The following is a 16,593-nucleotide window of genomic DNA, read 5'->3' as shown; positions in this document are numbered from 1 at the left end:
TGGACTCCCATTTCCGGGAGGGCATGGGAACCTCAGGCGATGAACTTGACTTCTTTCAAGTGGTTCTAAGAGTGATAGTGCTCGAAAGAACCCAGGAGAAGCAGATAGATAGCGTCCCTGGACAAAGGCTTTTGCATTTCAGGCCTAAATGCATTTCTGAGAGGTTTCCAAGAATAATAACCAATTCACAGTAAAAGATAAATCAGCTTAAAATGAAAGAGATCATCCTGAGTGAGAGTAGGAGCAACACAAGACCCAGACCCAGGCTTCAGATGGAAGTATAAGCATGTGTAGCTGTGTCCAGGGGAGGAGGAAGAGAAGCAGTTATCCAGAATGCAGCCCAGAGATGATAGAGGTGACCACAAAGAGACATGGAAGGTAGGGAGAAGACCCAGTAAGTTCAGCTGGGACTTGAGAAAGAGAGGCCAGGGTGATATCCAGACGGAAAGTGAGCGGGTGAGACGGCATGGCCCTGGCCTGGCCTCTTCCTTATCTGGGGCCCCTGAGCATGAACAGCTACCACTAGAGGGACCTAGCAGAGTGCATGCAGATGGAGGGAGAAGAAGCAGGCCCTCCCCGCTGGGGTCCTTGCCTGAGAGCTCTGAGACCCCAGGACACACGGCATGGTAATGATGGCAAGGAGAAGCTGCTGGGCCCCAGTGGAGAATAAAGGGCAGAAGAGGATGAGGGGCTGACCACTGGGGAGTGAGCAGCTGGAACCCAGGGGCACTGTGGCAAGGCGCCCAGCCCCAGGTGTGCCCAGGCCCACCCAGCCCCTGGTGGAAGCCCTGCAGTGGCAGCAGGCGTCACTGGCTGGTAGAGTTGGGCTGATCTCAGGACTGCGGTTTGTGTCAGGAAGCCCAACTGCTCAAAAGGGTCTTTGTTCAGTCTCCAATTTGGTTGCTGTTTGTAACAGAAATTTAGAAAGACAGTCTTTTGTGTAACTCCAAATTTTTTTTTTAACCTCGAGTTTTATGTTCTCCTAATTAAAGCATCCAAACACTTCCTGGAATATGTGCAAAATTCAATCAGTTCAATAAATAGTGACATTTCAGAATGTGACCAGCTTTTTAATTGGTTCTTTGCTGGGAGATTCTTGTGAGAATTTGACCAATGACTTAGCTTCTAGTGTGAATGAGACTGAGGATCTGACTCCTGTCCTGGTCTTACATGTTTGGTTCAAAGGAGATCGACAGCAGCAGCCACTACCCTTCACTTGTGTTTTTGTCCCCTAAATTATTTGTCATTTGCAAATGAAAACATGAAAGAATGATTTTGGCCACTTATCCATTCAGCCAAGGGAATTATGTTACTCATTTTATTTCTTTCCGGCATCTAAAATATCAAGCACTGTTAGGGTCTCTGCATATGTTTTTTCAGTAAATGAGAAAAGTACACCAAGTTTTAATTTTTTTACCCTGAAAAACACATACACACTATTGCTATTGTGATCCAAAGCTCAGGTGAACTTTGATGGAATGTAAATGCTGGAGACATGTATTGAGGCAGGTGGGCAGGAGAGGAGCCTGACATTCCTGTATGTTATGAACACCTTCTACCTGTCTGTGCTTACAGGTGGTTTGAAATGCCCCGTATGCAGCTTTGTGTATGGCACCAAATGGGAGTTCAACAGGCACTTGAAGAACAAACACGGCTTGAAGGTGGTGGAAATTGATGGAGACCCCAAGTGGGAGGTAACTTTTTAAAGTATGGTCCTGATTTTGACATTTCTAAACCAAATGACAGACTGGGTATAACTGGGCACAGACACCAATCCTCAGGGCATTGAGATTGCTCATTGGGAAATTTCTGAAACCTTTTATAATTGTGTCTTGGGGTACAGCTGTGTAGGATCTGGGTCATGTATACATTCTTCTTCTGGGTTGAAGTTAGACTCTTCTGTGAATATTTGCATTGACATTTTTAATTCTTCTGTTCACAAATCCAGAGTTTCAGATGTTGCATCTGAGAGAAGGGAAGGCAGGGAGCATGTACCATCCTCACTGAAAGAGTTGCAAAGGCCCCATTTCCTGATCAGACCTTCTCTCCCTCCCTGGGGGCTGGTGCTCCTTCCTGCTGCCTTCATTTTTCCCCTTCAGTGTTGGAGCAGTCACCTGGCCCTCTTTTCAAATACCAGGTATCATTTCCGTGGACACAGGCAGGGTTTCTCAGACTCAGCACTGTTGACGTTTGATTTGGGTGAGTCTTCCTTGTGGAAGGCTGTCCTGGGGCTTACAGGATGTTTGGCTGCATTGTGGGACTCTTCCTACTAGTTAGCTACTGCATCGCCCCCTCCCTAGGGCATCTGTTGAGTAAACCAGGAATGTCCGAGGCATAGCATTGTCCGTGTTCCCTGGCACTCAGGATCACCCCAGAAAACAGAAGGGCCATGGCAGTGCATCCAGTGCTCACTTGAGGAGTCACAGTCCAAACACAGGTTCAGTAAAAATACTGTACAAAACCACCTCCAGCCTCTGTGTATGGTGGACATAAAAAATAAATGACTTTCATGTTTAGGCTTGGGTCTCAACCCCAAGATGTCTCATTTTATATAGAGATGTAGATGTGCATGTATTCAAAATCCCAAAAGTGTGAACTCGGAAGCACTTTTGTTACCAAGCATTTCAGATAAGGGATGAACAACCGGTGTGTGACGTGGTTAGTATGTAGCCTTACATTTCTCAGGCTTTCATGCTGAGAGGGCCTGGAATCAGTGATACTCGAGCAATGAGCACACCAGGGACCAGGTCTTGGTTTCTTTTTCTTTTCTTGGTACTGGGGATTGAACCCAGGACGGCTTTAACCCTGACCTACATCCCCAGCCCTTTTAAATATTTATTTTGAGACAAGGTCTCATGAATTTGCTGAGTGCCTCAATAAGTTGCTGAGGATGGCCTAAAATTTCTTATCCTCCTACCTCAGCTTCCCAAGTTGCTGGGGTTACAGGAATGCACCCCCACGCCCAGCGCAGGTCTTAGTGTCTAGTAGCATTCTCTGATAAGGAATGTAGTTGATCACTGGGCTGAGGCAGAGAATGTATAAGAGGATTCTGGAGCATATGTGGTACTAGAAATGTGCTCCAGACAGACAGTGATCAAAACAAAACAGAAAAGGAAAGGATGAAAAGGGGATGTATGTCAGAAGGAAACGGGAGGCAACCAGAAAGAGTTCTCAGTGGCCAAAGCTGAAAATTGAGTAACAAAATCAATACTGACCGCGTTGGATTATAACCCAAAGAATGAAGTATTCATGAGTCTGCACTGATATAAATAGGTGATTAAACAAATAAATGGGGGAGAAGGGACTATGCATCCTCGTAGAGGATTCTGGTTAATAAATGTAGACAGATTTGGGGAAATAGAAAAACAGCTCAGGAGTGATGCTGTGGACAAGTTTCCTCTGAGATTGCTGAAACCGCCAGGCAGGTGTGTAAGGGAAATAGGATGTTTGCATAACCTCAAGAATTCTCCACCCAAATATTTATTAATTGCAAGGGGAAAGGAAGTTCCTTTAGAGTGGAGCCTGTGGACCTTACACAGGGATGGAGGCTGGCATCATCAGTAGTAAAATGTACTGACACTGGTACCAACTGGTTGATGTCACAAGAAGGAGCTTTACAGAATTTTTCTTCTCAGACCGTGAGAACCATCAGACATGCCCACATCCACACGCTAGGCCTGGACTCCTCAGAATTGTCAAGATCATGAGTGACCAGGGAAGCTGTCACCTCCTGGAGGAGACTAAGGGACGTGGCAATTGAATTCCTGTGGGACGGGCTGCCAGCGTGGCTCTGCAGTGGAGCGCTGGCCTGGCACGTGCACGGCCCTGGTACCACACCCACACATGGGATCCAGGGAGGGTCCTGGAAGAGCGAGAACATAAGGAAGATCCAGTGGAGTCGGGTAGAGCCTGACTGCGGCACAGTTTTGACAATGGTGCGGTGACCAGGAAAGACGTTACCATTAGAAGATTAGGCTAATGATGCCTAATTTACTCAGAGGGCATGCAGCTCCTGTTTAAGTCCACAGTTACTTCAAAATAAAGTAGTTACAGAGAATAAAGAGGTGGGCATTGTGCATAGGGAAGGGGGAAGGTGAGGGAAGGACGGGGAGGGCTGCCTCTCCAGCACCCTGGGGTGTGGGTCTCACTCTGACATCATGGACACATGCTACATAGGAATAAACATTAAACTACAAAAAAGAAAGTCCTAAACATAGAGAGAAGAGGAAATGAATGATTCTAGCTATTCCTCAAGTTGGTGGCATAACAACAGACAGGAACTGTTTTGAGAGCCTTTAAAACAGTAATTGGATTGTACCTTCCTTAGGGGACATAACCTAAAGGCAAAAAGAATTGTACTCTTTTCCATTACTTCCTGTTGGTGGTGGTAGGGATGATACTGTTGTTCTGAAGCTGTTAGTACTTAGTAAACACAGTGGAATACATAAAATACATTTAATTTTATAAGTTTATAGTGCTGTTTGGGAAAAACAGCTCAGTCACCTTTATAGGATGCTAGAGAATCAGCTCTTTATTTTGAAAGTTGGTAATAAAAGCCAGGAATAAGCAATTAGCCTACCTTTAAAAAAAGAAAAACCCACCAGTGTGAGCATAACCAAAGATTTGGTGAGGGGAAGTTTTTCCTGTAGAAAATTACGATTTTGCAACCTTGTAATGATGCTGTGGGTCCAGCAGGGAGTGTCAGTCACTGCCAGTACTACACACGAGAGCCACGCAATGCACGTGCGGTGCCACCCTGAAGCCCTCGTTGCCAGGAGGGGACTCTGCTGTGATCGTGCCTCAGCATCATACTCCCAGCTGGTGACAACTAGGGACGGAGGGACAGGTTGACTGTCCAGGGTGATGTGCTCGGCCGGTCAGGGTATTGGACCTGTGAGGCGCTGCCTTCTTGCTTCAACAAACAGTCCCCAGAGGGAAGGCCAGCAAGGAGAGCACATGTGGGGTTTAAAAGTCCTCTGAGATGGACCGTCACTTCTCAGGAATGACTTTCACTCAGGTTTGGTTTGAACCAGCAGTTAAAGCTGGTTAAAGATAATTGGGAAAATCTGAATGTTACCTAGACACCAATAATATTCAGGGCTTATTGCTGAGTTTTTGAGGGTGACAGTGGAATTAAACTTATGTTTTGGAAGAGTTTTAGCTTTTAGGTACATTCTAAAATATTTATAGAAGAAAAGATGATTCCTGGATTCACTTCAAAATAATCCAAGGGCAGGGCATGAAATGTGTGTGGGGAAACCCTGCCTGCCATGAGTTGATGACTGTCAGACTGGGTGACGGGTACATGGAGGTTGATTGCACTCATCTCTCTGCTTTTGAGTATGTTGGCATTTTTTTTTTGTAATTTTTAAATTAAGTATGAACTTCTGAGTGACAGACAGTCCTGCCTCTATCTTCTACAAACTGCTTGACCTCGAGCTGTTGTTAAACCTGTGGCCTTGGTCCTCATCTGAACAGTAGGCTAATAATGCCTGAGAGGCTTAGTGGGTTGGAGAAGGCTGTGTAAGTGCTGGGCTCTGCCTCTGGCCCGAGGAAGCCCTGAGTACTGCTGGTGAGGCTAGTGTCCTCAGCTTCAGGCTCTGTCTGTGGGGACACGGCTAATCCCCTGGTGTTTCAGAGTCATGCTGCAAGGATTTGCTTTCTTGAACTAAAGAGATGTGGCTTGGTTGTGATGTAAAGCTTGTTCCATCCTGGTCACTGGTCACTGGTCAATGCATGCAGCAGGCCTCCCTTCCAGCAGTTTCCACCTTAAGCAGAGCAAAAGCAGTTGACACAAAGCCCTATCCTTGACCTCACAAGTGAGACAGTCGAGCAGCCAATAAGCTGGGCCCTGTGGTCGCCAGGGACTAACATGTTGCCTATTCTAGGAGTTTGGGCTCTCTGGCTCTCAGAAATGCCTTACAAAGGCAGATACAGGATTCTGTCTTGAAATTATTCAAGTGAACTGTATTTGGAAAAAATCCTAGTTTTTTAGAAGGTCAAATTTTTATAAATAAATTTCTAAAATGTCTTTTCTTTCTTTAAAATTATATTTTTCTCTTGAAAAACAAAAACAAAGAACTCTGTACTAATATGCAGTCCCCAGAATGAGGTGGCATTCCATGTGTGTGCCATTCTTTGGCAGGCTCAGGCAGGCCTGGGTCCAGTGTTAGCTAAGACATGGCTCAGTGGCTCCTGCGGGAAATGCCTTTCTTTTTGTTGATTTCTGCATTCATCAGGTATTTATTGGGAGTCTCTTGGGTCAGCCTGGAAAAACCTGAATGGAGCTGGCCAGCTGGCTGTGAAAGGACAGGTGCCTGGCCTGCCGGCCTCCGTCAGCTCCCAGCGAGTGCTTATAGAGCATGACTGTGGCTCCTCTAAGCCTCCTTGGAGGTCTTCCTTTTTCTCCTTCCTTGGTGACAGTCCTGCCTCCTGTCTCATAGCTCTGCTCCCATGCCCAGCCCGACCTGAAGGAGACCATTGCTTTTATCCAGCTCTGTGAAAATTCTCCCCACTTCTTCCCTGCTGTCCCTCTCTGTACCTGTGAACGTCCTTCCCCATCATAAGTGCTGATCTAGACAGATGGCTGTCTTGTAGTGAGTTTTGTTTATCGTACCTTCACATAGCTAACGGAATGGCGTGAACAGCTGGGATGCACTGGATTTCCCACACGCTGGCACCCAGGCTCTGCATGTCGTGTACTTACCCATCCCCCCCTTTCTTCTCCTCCTCCCTACTGTTGGCTGCTCAGTTGCCTCTCTTAGCCCCATGGCCTGAGGTCCCGTGTAAGGGGCAGATTCGTCGTGGCATTGGTAGCAAGGGGAGGAGATGGGGAAGCCACTGATAGTGCATGTGCAAGAATAATAAGCATGCTGTTCTCTGACTGTGAGCAGCATTCTCTGCTCTTCCTCCTGCAAGAACGAGGAACAAGAAGCTTCCACCAGAGCTGGTTTTAAAATCTTGGTACTTGCAAAGAGAAGGTTTCTCTTTGGGATTATTTATTGGAGCAACTGATTTCTCAGGAAAGCTAGGTAAATGAGATGTTGCCAGTGTTGCTTTGTCTCAGTACATTGTCTTATAGCCCCTGAGGGTTGGTCAGCCTGTTAGAAGACCACTTAGGTTTTGTCTTTATTTTAGCCAGCAACAGAAACATCTGAGGAGCCCTCCACCCAGTATCTCCACATCACAGAGGCCGAAGAAGATGTTCAGGGGACGCAGGCAGCTGTGGCTGCACTCCAGGACCTGAGATACACCTCTGAGAATGGTGAGGGCAAGTCTGTGGACACCCAGAGTGGGCCTGGATGAGTGAACTGTGAGTGAATGGTGTTCGTCCGTGGACCCGCCTCGAAAACCATGGCCTGGCCTTGAGAGTGCAGGGGTAGTCTGGCGCAAGGCCTCTGGCCCTGGAAAGGTTGCAGATAGAGCCCCAGTGGCAGAGGCAAACTCTCGAGACTGTTTTTTTTCTTTTTTTGGCGACTCAGTGACAGGTCTGTGAAATGGGGATAGAAGCACAATGCTGTCTCTTCATAGTTGCTGAGGTTTTGAAAGGTTTCTAGAGAGAATGCTTAGTAAGCTATAAAGTACTATACAAATATTTCTCTTGTCAAAACAAGCAATTATGGAGAACCCGTGCATCCTTTGGAAGAGGCCCTGTGAAGCACCCAGAGGGGAGGGTCCAGTTTTGCCGTAGGTGCCCTTCATAGGCCCTGATGGTCTTCTGTGTGCTTCTTCCTCCTAAGGTGACCGGCTCGACCCCACGGCCGTAAACATCCTGCAGCAGATCATCGAGCTGGGCAGTGAGACGCACGACGCCACCGCCGTTGCCTCCGTGGTTGCCATGGCACCTGGGACAGTGACCGTGGTGAAGCAGGTAAGGGTCCCCTCTGGGAAACCCCTGCTCCCTGTGTCACTGCACGTCCTCTGTCTTCTTATGTGGCCTGGGCATTAACTTGCCTGGGGGTAGCTTGGGACAGAACTGGTCTAAGCTGGCGCATCTTCTGCTACTTTGATGATCACAGGGTTGCATCTTCAGTAGGTCTCTCTAGGGGCAGGGCTCGGGGGAGAGGCACAGTATATTTCAGAACACTCTAGGAACGCTTCATTTGTTTCATTTCAAAGCATTTCAGAATGAAAAGGAGCATGATGTGGACGTGTGGCTGCATCTGTCGTGAAAAACAAAGCCTTCTTTGCTTGAGGCCTCAGCAGACAGTGGGCCAGTGGGAAGTGTGGGGACAGCCACAGAGGCCCGGCAGATTTCCCCACAGACTGCCCTTTTTAAATAGTAAGCATCATCTGTTCAGATCCACACAGGCTAGGAGAAGAGCCATCAGCTTCCGAAGAAAGGTCACACCGATTGGCTCAGCGCCTCGTGTGCTGAGCTGGACTTCCCGTCGGCAATTTAGAGTCAAAGTTCAAGTTCATGGTGGAGTTGGAAGTGCAGAGCATGGAGTTTTGTGCAGCTCATGGTGCTTCCTTGGAGTCACTGGGAAGTGTTTACCAGGTGCCTGTTTGAGGTGGTATTCTGGTTGCTGGGCTTCCGGTGGAAGCAGTGCCACCTTGGTGGTTACTCACTGGCAGGGAACAGGACAAACTCATGAATGAACCAGCAGGCCAAAAAGGGAGGTCAAGGCAAACCAGCAAGTGGGGAGAGGCAGGAAAGGGAGGGTGGGATGGAGGTGAGGGACAGGGGCTCTTCTATGAAGGGTCATGGGGGGCACCTGCAAGAGGTGTGGGCTACCTGAGCTATCCAAACTTGACTGTAAATTTGGTTGTGAATTTTACAACTGAAAACAAGGAAACATGAAACAGTCAACAGAGGAAAGGGGCAAACTTGGCCCTGACAGGTAGGGATAATTGTTACTGTGGCTCTCATGTGTACCCAAGGCTGTGTCCTGGCGACCTGCCTTTGGTGAGTCCCCAGTGAGCCTCCCAGTATGGTCTTCATGACTTCCCTAAGTGTGCCCAGGGCATGGCTCAAAGCATGACATTCACGCCAAGTAACCCTCCGGACAATCAGAACATTCTGGCTCAACTCTAAACTTCTTGGTCCATAGAGCAGACTTAGTTCTCCAGAGCAATGTTTGGATTATGTGTCCTGCATACCTCCTCCAGGGCGGTATTTCCCTCAAGAAGGTCCTGGAGGGAAGTTGGACAGTAGGCAGCTGAGTGCTTCAGCCTGCTGTGACCTGATGTTCTGCACTAGCTGAAAGCAGACCGTGTCCTTCCAGGCTCTGGATTTTCAGCTTTCATTGGCAGGTACCGGGTTGCAGTCTCAGATTGTCTTGTCTCTTCTGGAGCTTGGCGTTTACATCTTGGCATGTAGACTGCTGAGCTAGACTTGGTGTTTCAGGAAGGTCTAATTGGTCCTCCCATCCAGAGTGTCAGGAGGACTTTGGGTGTTTCTGACAGGCCAGATGCTTTTGAGAATGTGGGAAGGTGCTGCTGATAGTGATTTGTGTCTTCTTTCTAAGAACAGGATTGATTTGCTGCTACTCAGGGGAATGATTTATTGAGCACCCGCAACGGTGCCGTGACACACGAGGTCGCCGTGTAGGATACAGCGTAGATGTGCTTCCAGGCATTAGACAGATAGCTCAGCAAGCATCCGCTACAACCAGTGTAAACAAGGAAAAGGTGTGTGCAGGAGGAGAAAGCAGCCGCCCTGGAGAGCCGTCTCTTCCGTGAGCACGGGGCAGTGTGACACTGGGGAGCTGTGGGGAGGAGGTGCCTATGGCAATGTGTTTGCAGGAGCTCGTGTCCGCCGGGCCCAGCCCGGCTCACAGTGGCTGTTGGTGCACAGCAGGTGGGAAGGTGGATGGATGGACTGATGGGCAGGTGGACATTGAACACCCATGCCTCTAGCAGAGGCGTTTGAAAGGCTGTCGCCTCTCCCAGGTGAAAGAATTCCCCTGAATTCATTTGTTCCATCATATAAATTGAAGGATAGATGAGTTGGTCTCAGTTTTTTTCTTCAGTTGAACTCTGATTTAGGACTTTCTTAGTTGGGAAGTCATATCTGCCTAATGAGTGTCCTGAGCCACTCTCCTCCTGTACGTGCTAGGCAGAACGGTGCCCTCCTCTCTCTGCCCCTTGGAGAGCATGGCCTTGTGTTGGGGACATCCTCTTGCTCCCTCCAAGACCTCACAGAGTAGCTGCTCAATAAATGTTCGTTAAGTAGACTTGACTATGCTGTGGGTTTCATGTTTTGATTCTCCAGTTGTATCCTGTACGTCAGTACTGGACAGAACAAAGCAAAACTTCCACCAAGCCCCGTGTTGCACATCTGTGGTCCCAGCACCTCTCAGGGCTGAGACAGGAGGATCCAGAGTTCAAACCAGCCTCAGCAAAAGCGAGGCACTAAGCAACTCTAAATAAAATACAAAATAGGGGCTGGGGATGTGGCTCAGTGGTTGAGGGCCCCTGAGCTCAGTCCCTGGTACTAAAAAAAAAGAAAAAACAGCAAAACAGACACCTCATCCTAAAACACGTGGTGCAGTATTGAAACCTGAACAGAGGTTTGGATGCACTGTTGTGGAGCAGATTGAAAGAGCTTTCTAAAATTCCCTGCTTTATATGCATCTTCTGTTAGGCCAAAAATGAACTGTTGATTCTTTATGTTCAAAAGTGTCCAGATTTCCTTCTCATATGCACAAAGCACTATGTATACTGTTCTTAATTTTATTTTCCCCATGATCTACTTTTTCATTTGTTGTTTTTAGATATACAGGGTAGTCGGTGTATTTAGACACACTATACATACATAGAGTGCAACCCGCTCCAACTTGGATCCCATTCTTGTGGTCGTACGTGACGTGGAGTCACACTGGTCTCACATTCATATGTGAGCAGAGCAAAGTTATGTCCCATCCATTTCACTGTCTTATTCCCATCTCCCTCCCTTCCCTTCATTCCCCTTTGTCTAATCCAACCCTACCACCCCTTACCCTTTACTGTGTGTTGCATCCACATATCAGAGAGGACATTCAGCCTCTGGTTTTTAGGGACTAGCTTAATTTTGCTTACCATGATATTCTCCATCTCCATTCATTTACCAGCAAATGCCATAATTTCATTCTTCTTTATGGCAGAGTAATATTCCGTCGTATATTTTTACCACATTTTCATTACCATTCATCTGTTGAAGGGCACCTAGGCTGGCTCCATAGCTTACCTATTGTGAATTGACCTGCTATAAACATTGATGAGGATGTGTCACTGTCCAGTAATATTAATGTCACCATTCACCACTGGTAATTCAAAGTGACTAACGTCACGTATTTGAGATTAGGGCTTAGCAGCACTCAGAAGGAAGAACCCTGGCCATTGCCAGGGAAGAAAATAAGGGCAGGCCTGTGGGGAGGCTGAGTGTGGGGCAATGGGGGCTAAGGGGAATCTTTTGTTTCTGCTTCCTCTTACTTCTTGAAGAGACATGGACGAGATGAAGCCCATGGTTGGACCATCTGAGTCCTCACTGGACGCAGAAGTTGTGTCCTGTGGACCCACCACTTCCCTTTCCTCGTGTGTCGGCAATGCTGCCTCAGCACTGGGGACGTTTCAGTGAACAGTAGGATGAACGCGGCGGTCACAGCGCTCATGTGGCCGCTGAGGAACGTGAAGTCCAGTACGCGTAATATGTGGTGCATTTTTCTGGTGCGTCGGAGGTGAAGGGTGCAGAGGAAGGAAGGACAGTGTAGGCCCCGAAGAGCCTATCACCACAGAGGGCAGGGGATCCGCCAGGGGATGTGGCCAAGTGCAATTGTGCCTCTGCAGCGCACGTCATCAGCAGGGCCAGCCTGCCTGCCTTCCCGTCTCAGGGTGTTATTGTGAGGAACAGGACTATCTTTTCACAGCACAGCTTCCTTCTGCCAAGGTCAAGAGGATTTGCCTGGCTACAGTTATGATAATCCAGGAGCTTTTTATTCTTAAAAATCTGTGTTGTTGTTTCTTCTTATAGAATTTTTCCTATTATGGGGGACACTGGGTGCTTTGTGGGTGTTGACCCCGGAGGGTGAGGGACGGTCTCTCTGGGAGAAGGTCTCTGTATTGCAAGTGAAATGGTACAGATGGTTTGCTGTTCATTGTGTAGCTTTTACAAAACCAGGTAACTTCAGCGAGATGACCTTTCAGTCCAGATGTCACACGCGCTCTGCCCAGGACCTTCCCCTGTGTGTGGGGCCTCACCTCATGTAGCTCAGCCCAGCTGACGCTGTCCAGTGGCCTGTGCTTTGCCAAGCTCCCTTCCAGCAGTCGGTCACTATTGCTCCTCTGCTGAGACTGTGAGAAAGCATATTCTTTTAACGAGAATGATCCAGAGACTCAGCACCCACAGGGTGTGCGCGAATAAGCCAATGGCTCCTGGGATGGCGGAGGCTGACACATCCCAAGACAGCATCAGCAAGCTGAGGTCCAAGAGCCTGTTGTGGTTTTGGTTTGGAGGCTGGCATGTTTTAGCTTGAGACCAAAATCAGAGAATACAATGCCCAGCTCGAAGTCGGCTCAGCAGAAGGAATCCCTTCTGATTTGGGGCTCTCCACCACTGTGACGAGGTACCCTGTAGTGGATCCTCCTCACCACGGAGCAAAGCGAGCTTTTCACTTATGATTTCAGAGGTTCAGAGTCTAAGATTGGGCAGACCCACGGTTGGCCTCTGGTGAGATCATGTCTAGGAATCTCCCTCAGTGACCCTGGGACCACCTGTAAGTGCCACCACTTCTCTGTACTGCCAACTGTTGACCAGGCCTTCAGTTATAGGCCTTCGAGGGACACCCAAACCAGTGTCACAGCCAGGGCAGCACGTCAGCCTCTTTACTCTCTTGGAGTCTGAGACTGATGAGATCCGCCCTCTGCTTCAGCTCGGTCCGCCAGTTAGTCTCCCCAAAAGCACTCTCAGAGTCACATCTAGAGTAACATGTGGTCAAATACCTGGACACCTTGTGGCCAGTCAGGTTGACACTCAAAGAGTGCAGGGCTCTGTTTGTCAGGGGAAGGCTGTTAGTTTGTCCAGGGGTTATCACTCACTTGGGTGAATTCTCAGGTGTCACGGAGGCGATCTTGGTCCACAGATTTCATGGTGTTTGGGAACTGCAGGGATGCGCACATGTGTTGGCAGCTCCATACTGCTATCACAGTTGACACCTTGGTTCAGGGCCCAGGAATCTTGGGTTATATCGGTAGCTGAGAGTCAGTTCAGGAGCTGCTGTCACAGTCATAGCGACCCCAGGGTCCTCGGTGGAGCACCTGCATCCTGTTGTAAGCAACCAGCGCTTGGCGTCCTAATTGCCTTCCACAGGAGTAAATACCTCATACCCAATCTCTGTCCACGCAGGGCCACTCGCCTGCAGCCCTAGAGCCGCCTGCCCTGGCTCGTGTGTGCAGAGGCGTCACGCCTACTGCCATCCATTCCCAGCTCTCCACAGTGCCCCCGGCATTGCCACTCTTCCGTTTAGTGCTTTCCTTCCTATGCTAAGTGTTTCAAGCTGTCTGCTGGTGCCTTGTGGTAGAGAGCAGCAGGAAGGAGTAATGAAGTCTGTCTCTGGCCTCAGGCACCCCTCAGCCTGGCCTCCTTCACCATCCCAGCGTGCTTCCCATGTACCAAGCTGTTGATTTAAAAATAAATAAACAAATAAACAAATCAAGGCCAGAAAACTCATGTTGGTATCTAATTGCCATTGTAACAATATTGTGGGATGGGGCCTTGGAGAGGGGACTCAGTTATGGGGTCACCGCCCTCCTAAAGGAAGTCAGGCTTTTAAGAGTAGGTTGGTTATCTCAGAATCTCTCTCTCCCTCTCTCATCTAATGTGCTTGCATGCCTTTCTGCATGTCATGGTGCAGTAAGGAGACCTTCACCAGTTGGGCCCTGATCATAGACTTCCCAGTCTCTGGAGCTTGAGCCAAATGTAACTCTTTTCTGGAACTTAGGCAGGCTATGGCATCTTTTATAGCAGCAGGAAAAAAAAAAAAACAAGTCGTCAGGAATCCCAGCTCTGCCCACATCAACCCGCCTTCTCCCAGCTGCTGCTACTCTTGTCATCCTCAGGTGGTGGCTGTGGGTTGGCCCTGGAGGCTGAGGCTGAGGCGGGGAGCAGGCACCCCCGGCTCAGTGTGCAGAGCTTAGTCCAAAATGCCATTCTGGTGCTTACTAGGAAACCTGTGTTGGTTACCCGTCAGCACTGGGTCACTGTTATTTGCAGCTTGTTGTTTTTTTAGGTTTCTCCTAAACCAGTTGGCTGTTGGCAAAGACCTGTGTATCTAGTCTGCCCTGTTAGAATTCCAGGCCCAAGCCTTCGGGTCCCTGAGCCCCTTTCTCACAGTGCATCTGGACCAGGGCAGCTGCTGGGGAGACGCTGCACTCAGAGGGACTTCTCAAGTGAAGCTTCTGGCCTGAGAGAAGCCTGGGACCCCAGGAGGTATCTGCAAGGGGAGCCCAGACCTGGGGCCCTCCCTGGGGGCAGTGTTGAGCATTTCATGATTGTAGCACAATAACAGAGGAATATGGAAAGGGGTTTATGAGGCTTCAAAGTCTACTTTCACTATCACTTTTTGAAACAACCACTCTGTTGTATTAATCTGATTGTAAATATGTAGCAAAAGGCCTGGCTGAAGAACTCTCGAAAGATCCTCGTCCAGGAGATAGTGTCCATCTGAATTGCCTTAAAGGGGGACCTGGGTGAAACCTCTCCTCTTATCTTGCTCAATAGGACTGGGTGAAGTCCTTCCTTTTTCCATTATCTGTTTACGCTCCACTATCTGATGAGGAAATGGAATTTCACCTTTTTTGGTCCCACAGAGGCACTTTTTTGAGGCATACTGTAGACAACCTCTCCTGACTTCTAGGCGCTCCACATAGTGGAGATAAAAGGGGAGGTGTCCCTAGCTTGTCTCCCCCTCCTGTTTCCTTTCCCCTTCAGAGCCTGCCCTGCTATGTGGCATCCTGTTGCCTGTGCGGCCACAGCTTGTCCTAACAGCAGGTGGATGCCCAGTACCCTCAATTGTGCCATTTACTCTACTTTCCTCCTACTGTTTTTGGTCATTGTTATGGTTCCTCTAAGGATTTTTCCTAGAAGATAAAGAAAAAATGTGCTCACACACACATGCACACACCTGCACCCACACATACACATTATACACGCACACATACATTCACATGTGAATACACACATACATGCATATACACAGGTGTGCATATATACACGTGCACAAGTGCACACACATGCATATACACAAGCATGCATAGTGCACATGTGCATATTCACATACATACATACCCGCAGTGCAGTTTCTGCTCATTCACTATCACTTAAAGGTGGATTAAGCACCTTTGGAAGATTGATGCAAGGGGATCCCAGATGCCCTTTGGATAATCAGAGCCATTGTATATCACAGGGACTGAGGGCAAAGCTTCCTTCGCCCAGGTGATCTGATGCTGGATGTGCAGGCATGCGACCTGGACTCTGAGCAGATGTCTACCATCCAAGTTTAACTTTTGTTGTTTGATCCCCAGCTCTTTGGATCTTTGCACAGTGCCAAAGTCTCACTGAGGACTGTTTCCCCCTCGCAGCTGTACTATGAGAACCACTTTTCAGCTGCAAGTTTTGGTTGGTTGATGAGCTTCTGCTCCTGCCTAGAGAACTTCACAGTACAATTCATTTGATCCTGGGGCTCTGCCAGCTTTAATTATATCCAGCTTCTAATTACACATACAGGTAGCCTCTTAAAGTCTGATCATCCTTCCCATTCTCTACAGAATGTGTATTCTGCAGCTGCTGCGTGGTCACCTTCAGCCCTGTAGATGCAGAGACAGAAAATGCGTTTATCACAAGAGTGATGGCTTACTCTTGTACTTAACACCACCCTTGTCCTTTGTAGGCCTTTCTTGGTTCCCCTTAGCTGTTTGAAACTTTTCTTTTTCATTGTCTTTCAGACTCTTTCAGAGATTTCTGTTTCTGGCATTATTTCTGATGACTTGATGTGCCTAATTCTGTTTTCAAAGTTCTTTTGTTACTTACTGAGCCCTCTAATGCCATGGTAGTTACTGAAAAATTGCATCATTTTGTGAAATCTTCGATTAGTCCTATGATATGTCCGTGGCCATATGAGAAATGGTCTGAAAAAACTGGGCATCAGGGCCTTTCTCTGTTCTGTTGAGCCCCTTTCCCACGTCACCTACCTTCAGCTGGCCGAGGATGCTAGCCTGTTGAACTCGCTTCTCCCTTCTCTTCCTTTTCCCAAGCCCCATTTTCTATGATTGGTCTCCAGTAGGCAGTGACTATCTGCAGAATCCCACTTCTTTTGCGTTTTAATATTGCTAAGTTTACTACTGTTTGCGTGGTGCCTGGTCCTGACCTGCATCCTCAGCCTTCTGTGTGATCCCTTCCCCTCCTCCCTGACGCTGCTACCTGCACGTTCACCTGGCTGGCTGAGATCGCATAGCCTGTTTCAGCTTTGGGCCCAAGGCTGCACTGGCCCTAGCCGTTGCAGGCCAGAGCTGTCAGCCAGTCAGGGTGAGAGGCAATGCAGGCCTTCCTTGGCTTTGCCCTTGGACAGTGCAGCTCCAAGCTGGCCCTTGCTCTTCTCTACATTCCCAGGGGACAGT

At 48.4% G+C, this 16,593-nt stretch overlaps 1 protein-coding gene across 5 annotated transcripts in view; it reads left to right on the top strand.

Annotated features, from left to right (window-relative positions):
- The window catches only part of ZFAT (zinc finger and AT-hook domain containing), a 194,199-nt gene that overhangs the window by 162,457 nt on the left and 15,149 nt on the right, over positions 1 to 16,593 (top strand). For 4 of the 5 annotated variants that reach the window (XM_081266609.1, XM_081266608.1, XM_081266606.1 and 1 more), the window contains 3 exons: positions 1,576 to 1,694; positions 7,138 to 7,264; positions 7,740 to 7,870. In XM_081266609.1, coding sequence (XP_081122735.1) covers positions 1,576 to 1,694; positions 7,138 to 7,264; positions 7,740 to 7,870 — 377 coding nt within the window. Of the gene's footprint in view, positions 1 to 1,575; positions 1,695 to 7,137; positions 7,265 to 7,739; positions 7,871 to 16,593 lie in introns of those variants that run through there. The other variant, XR_014018835.1, reaches the window with a different exon arrangement.

Source organism: Spermophilus citellus (assembly GCF_964194105.1).
Source record: "Spermophilus citellus genome assembly, chromosome: 14".
Taxonomy (NCBI): domain Eukaryota; kingdom Metazoa; phylum Chordata; class Mammalia; order Rodentia; family Sciuridae; genus Spermophilus; species Spermophilus citellus.
Note: the sequence above shows the minus strand (reverse complement) of the source record. Positions and strands in the feature narration are given on the sequence as shown.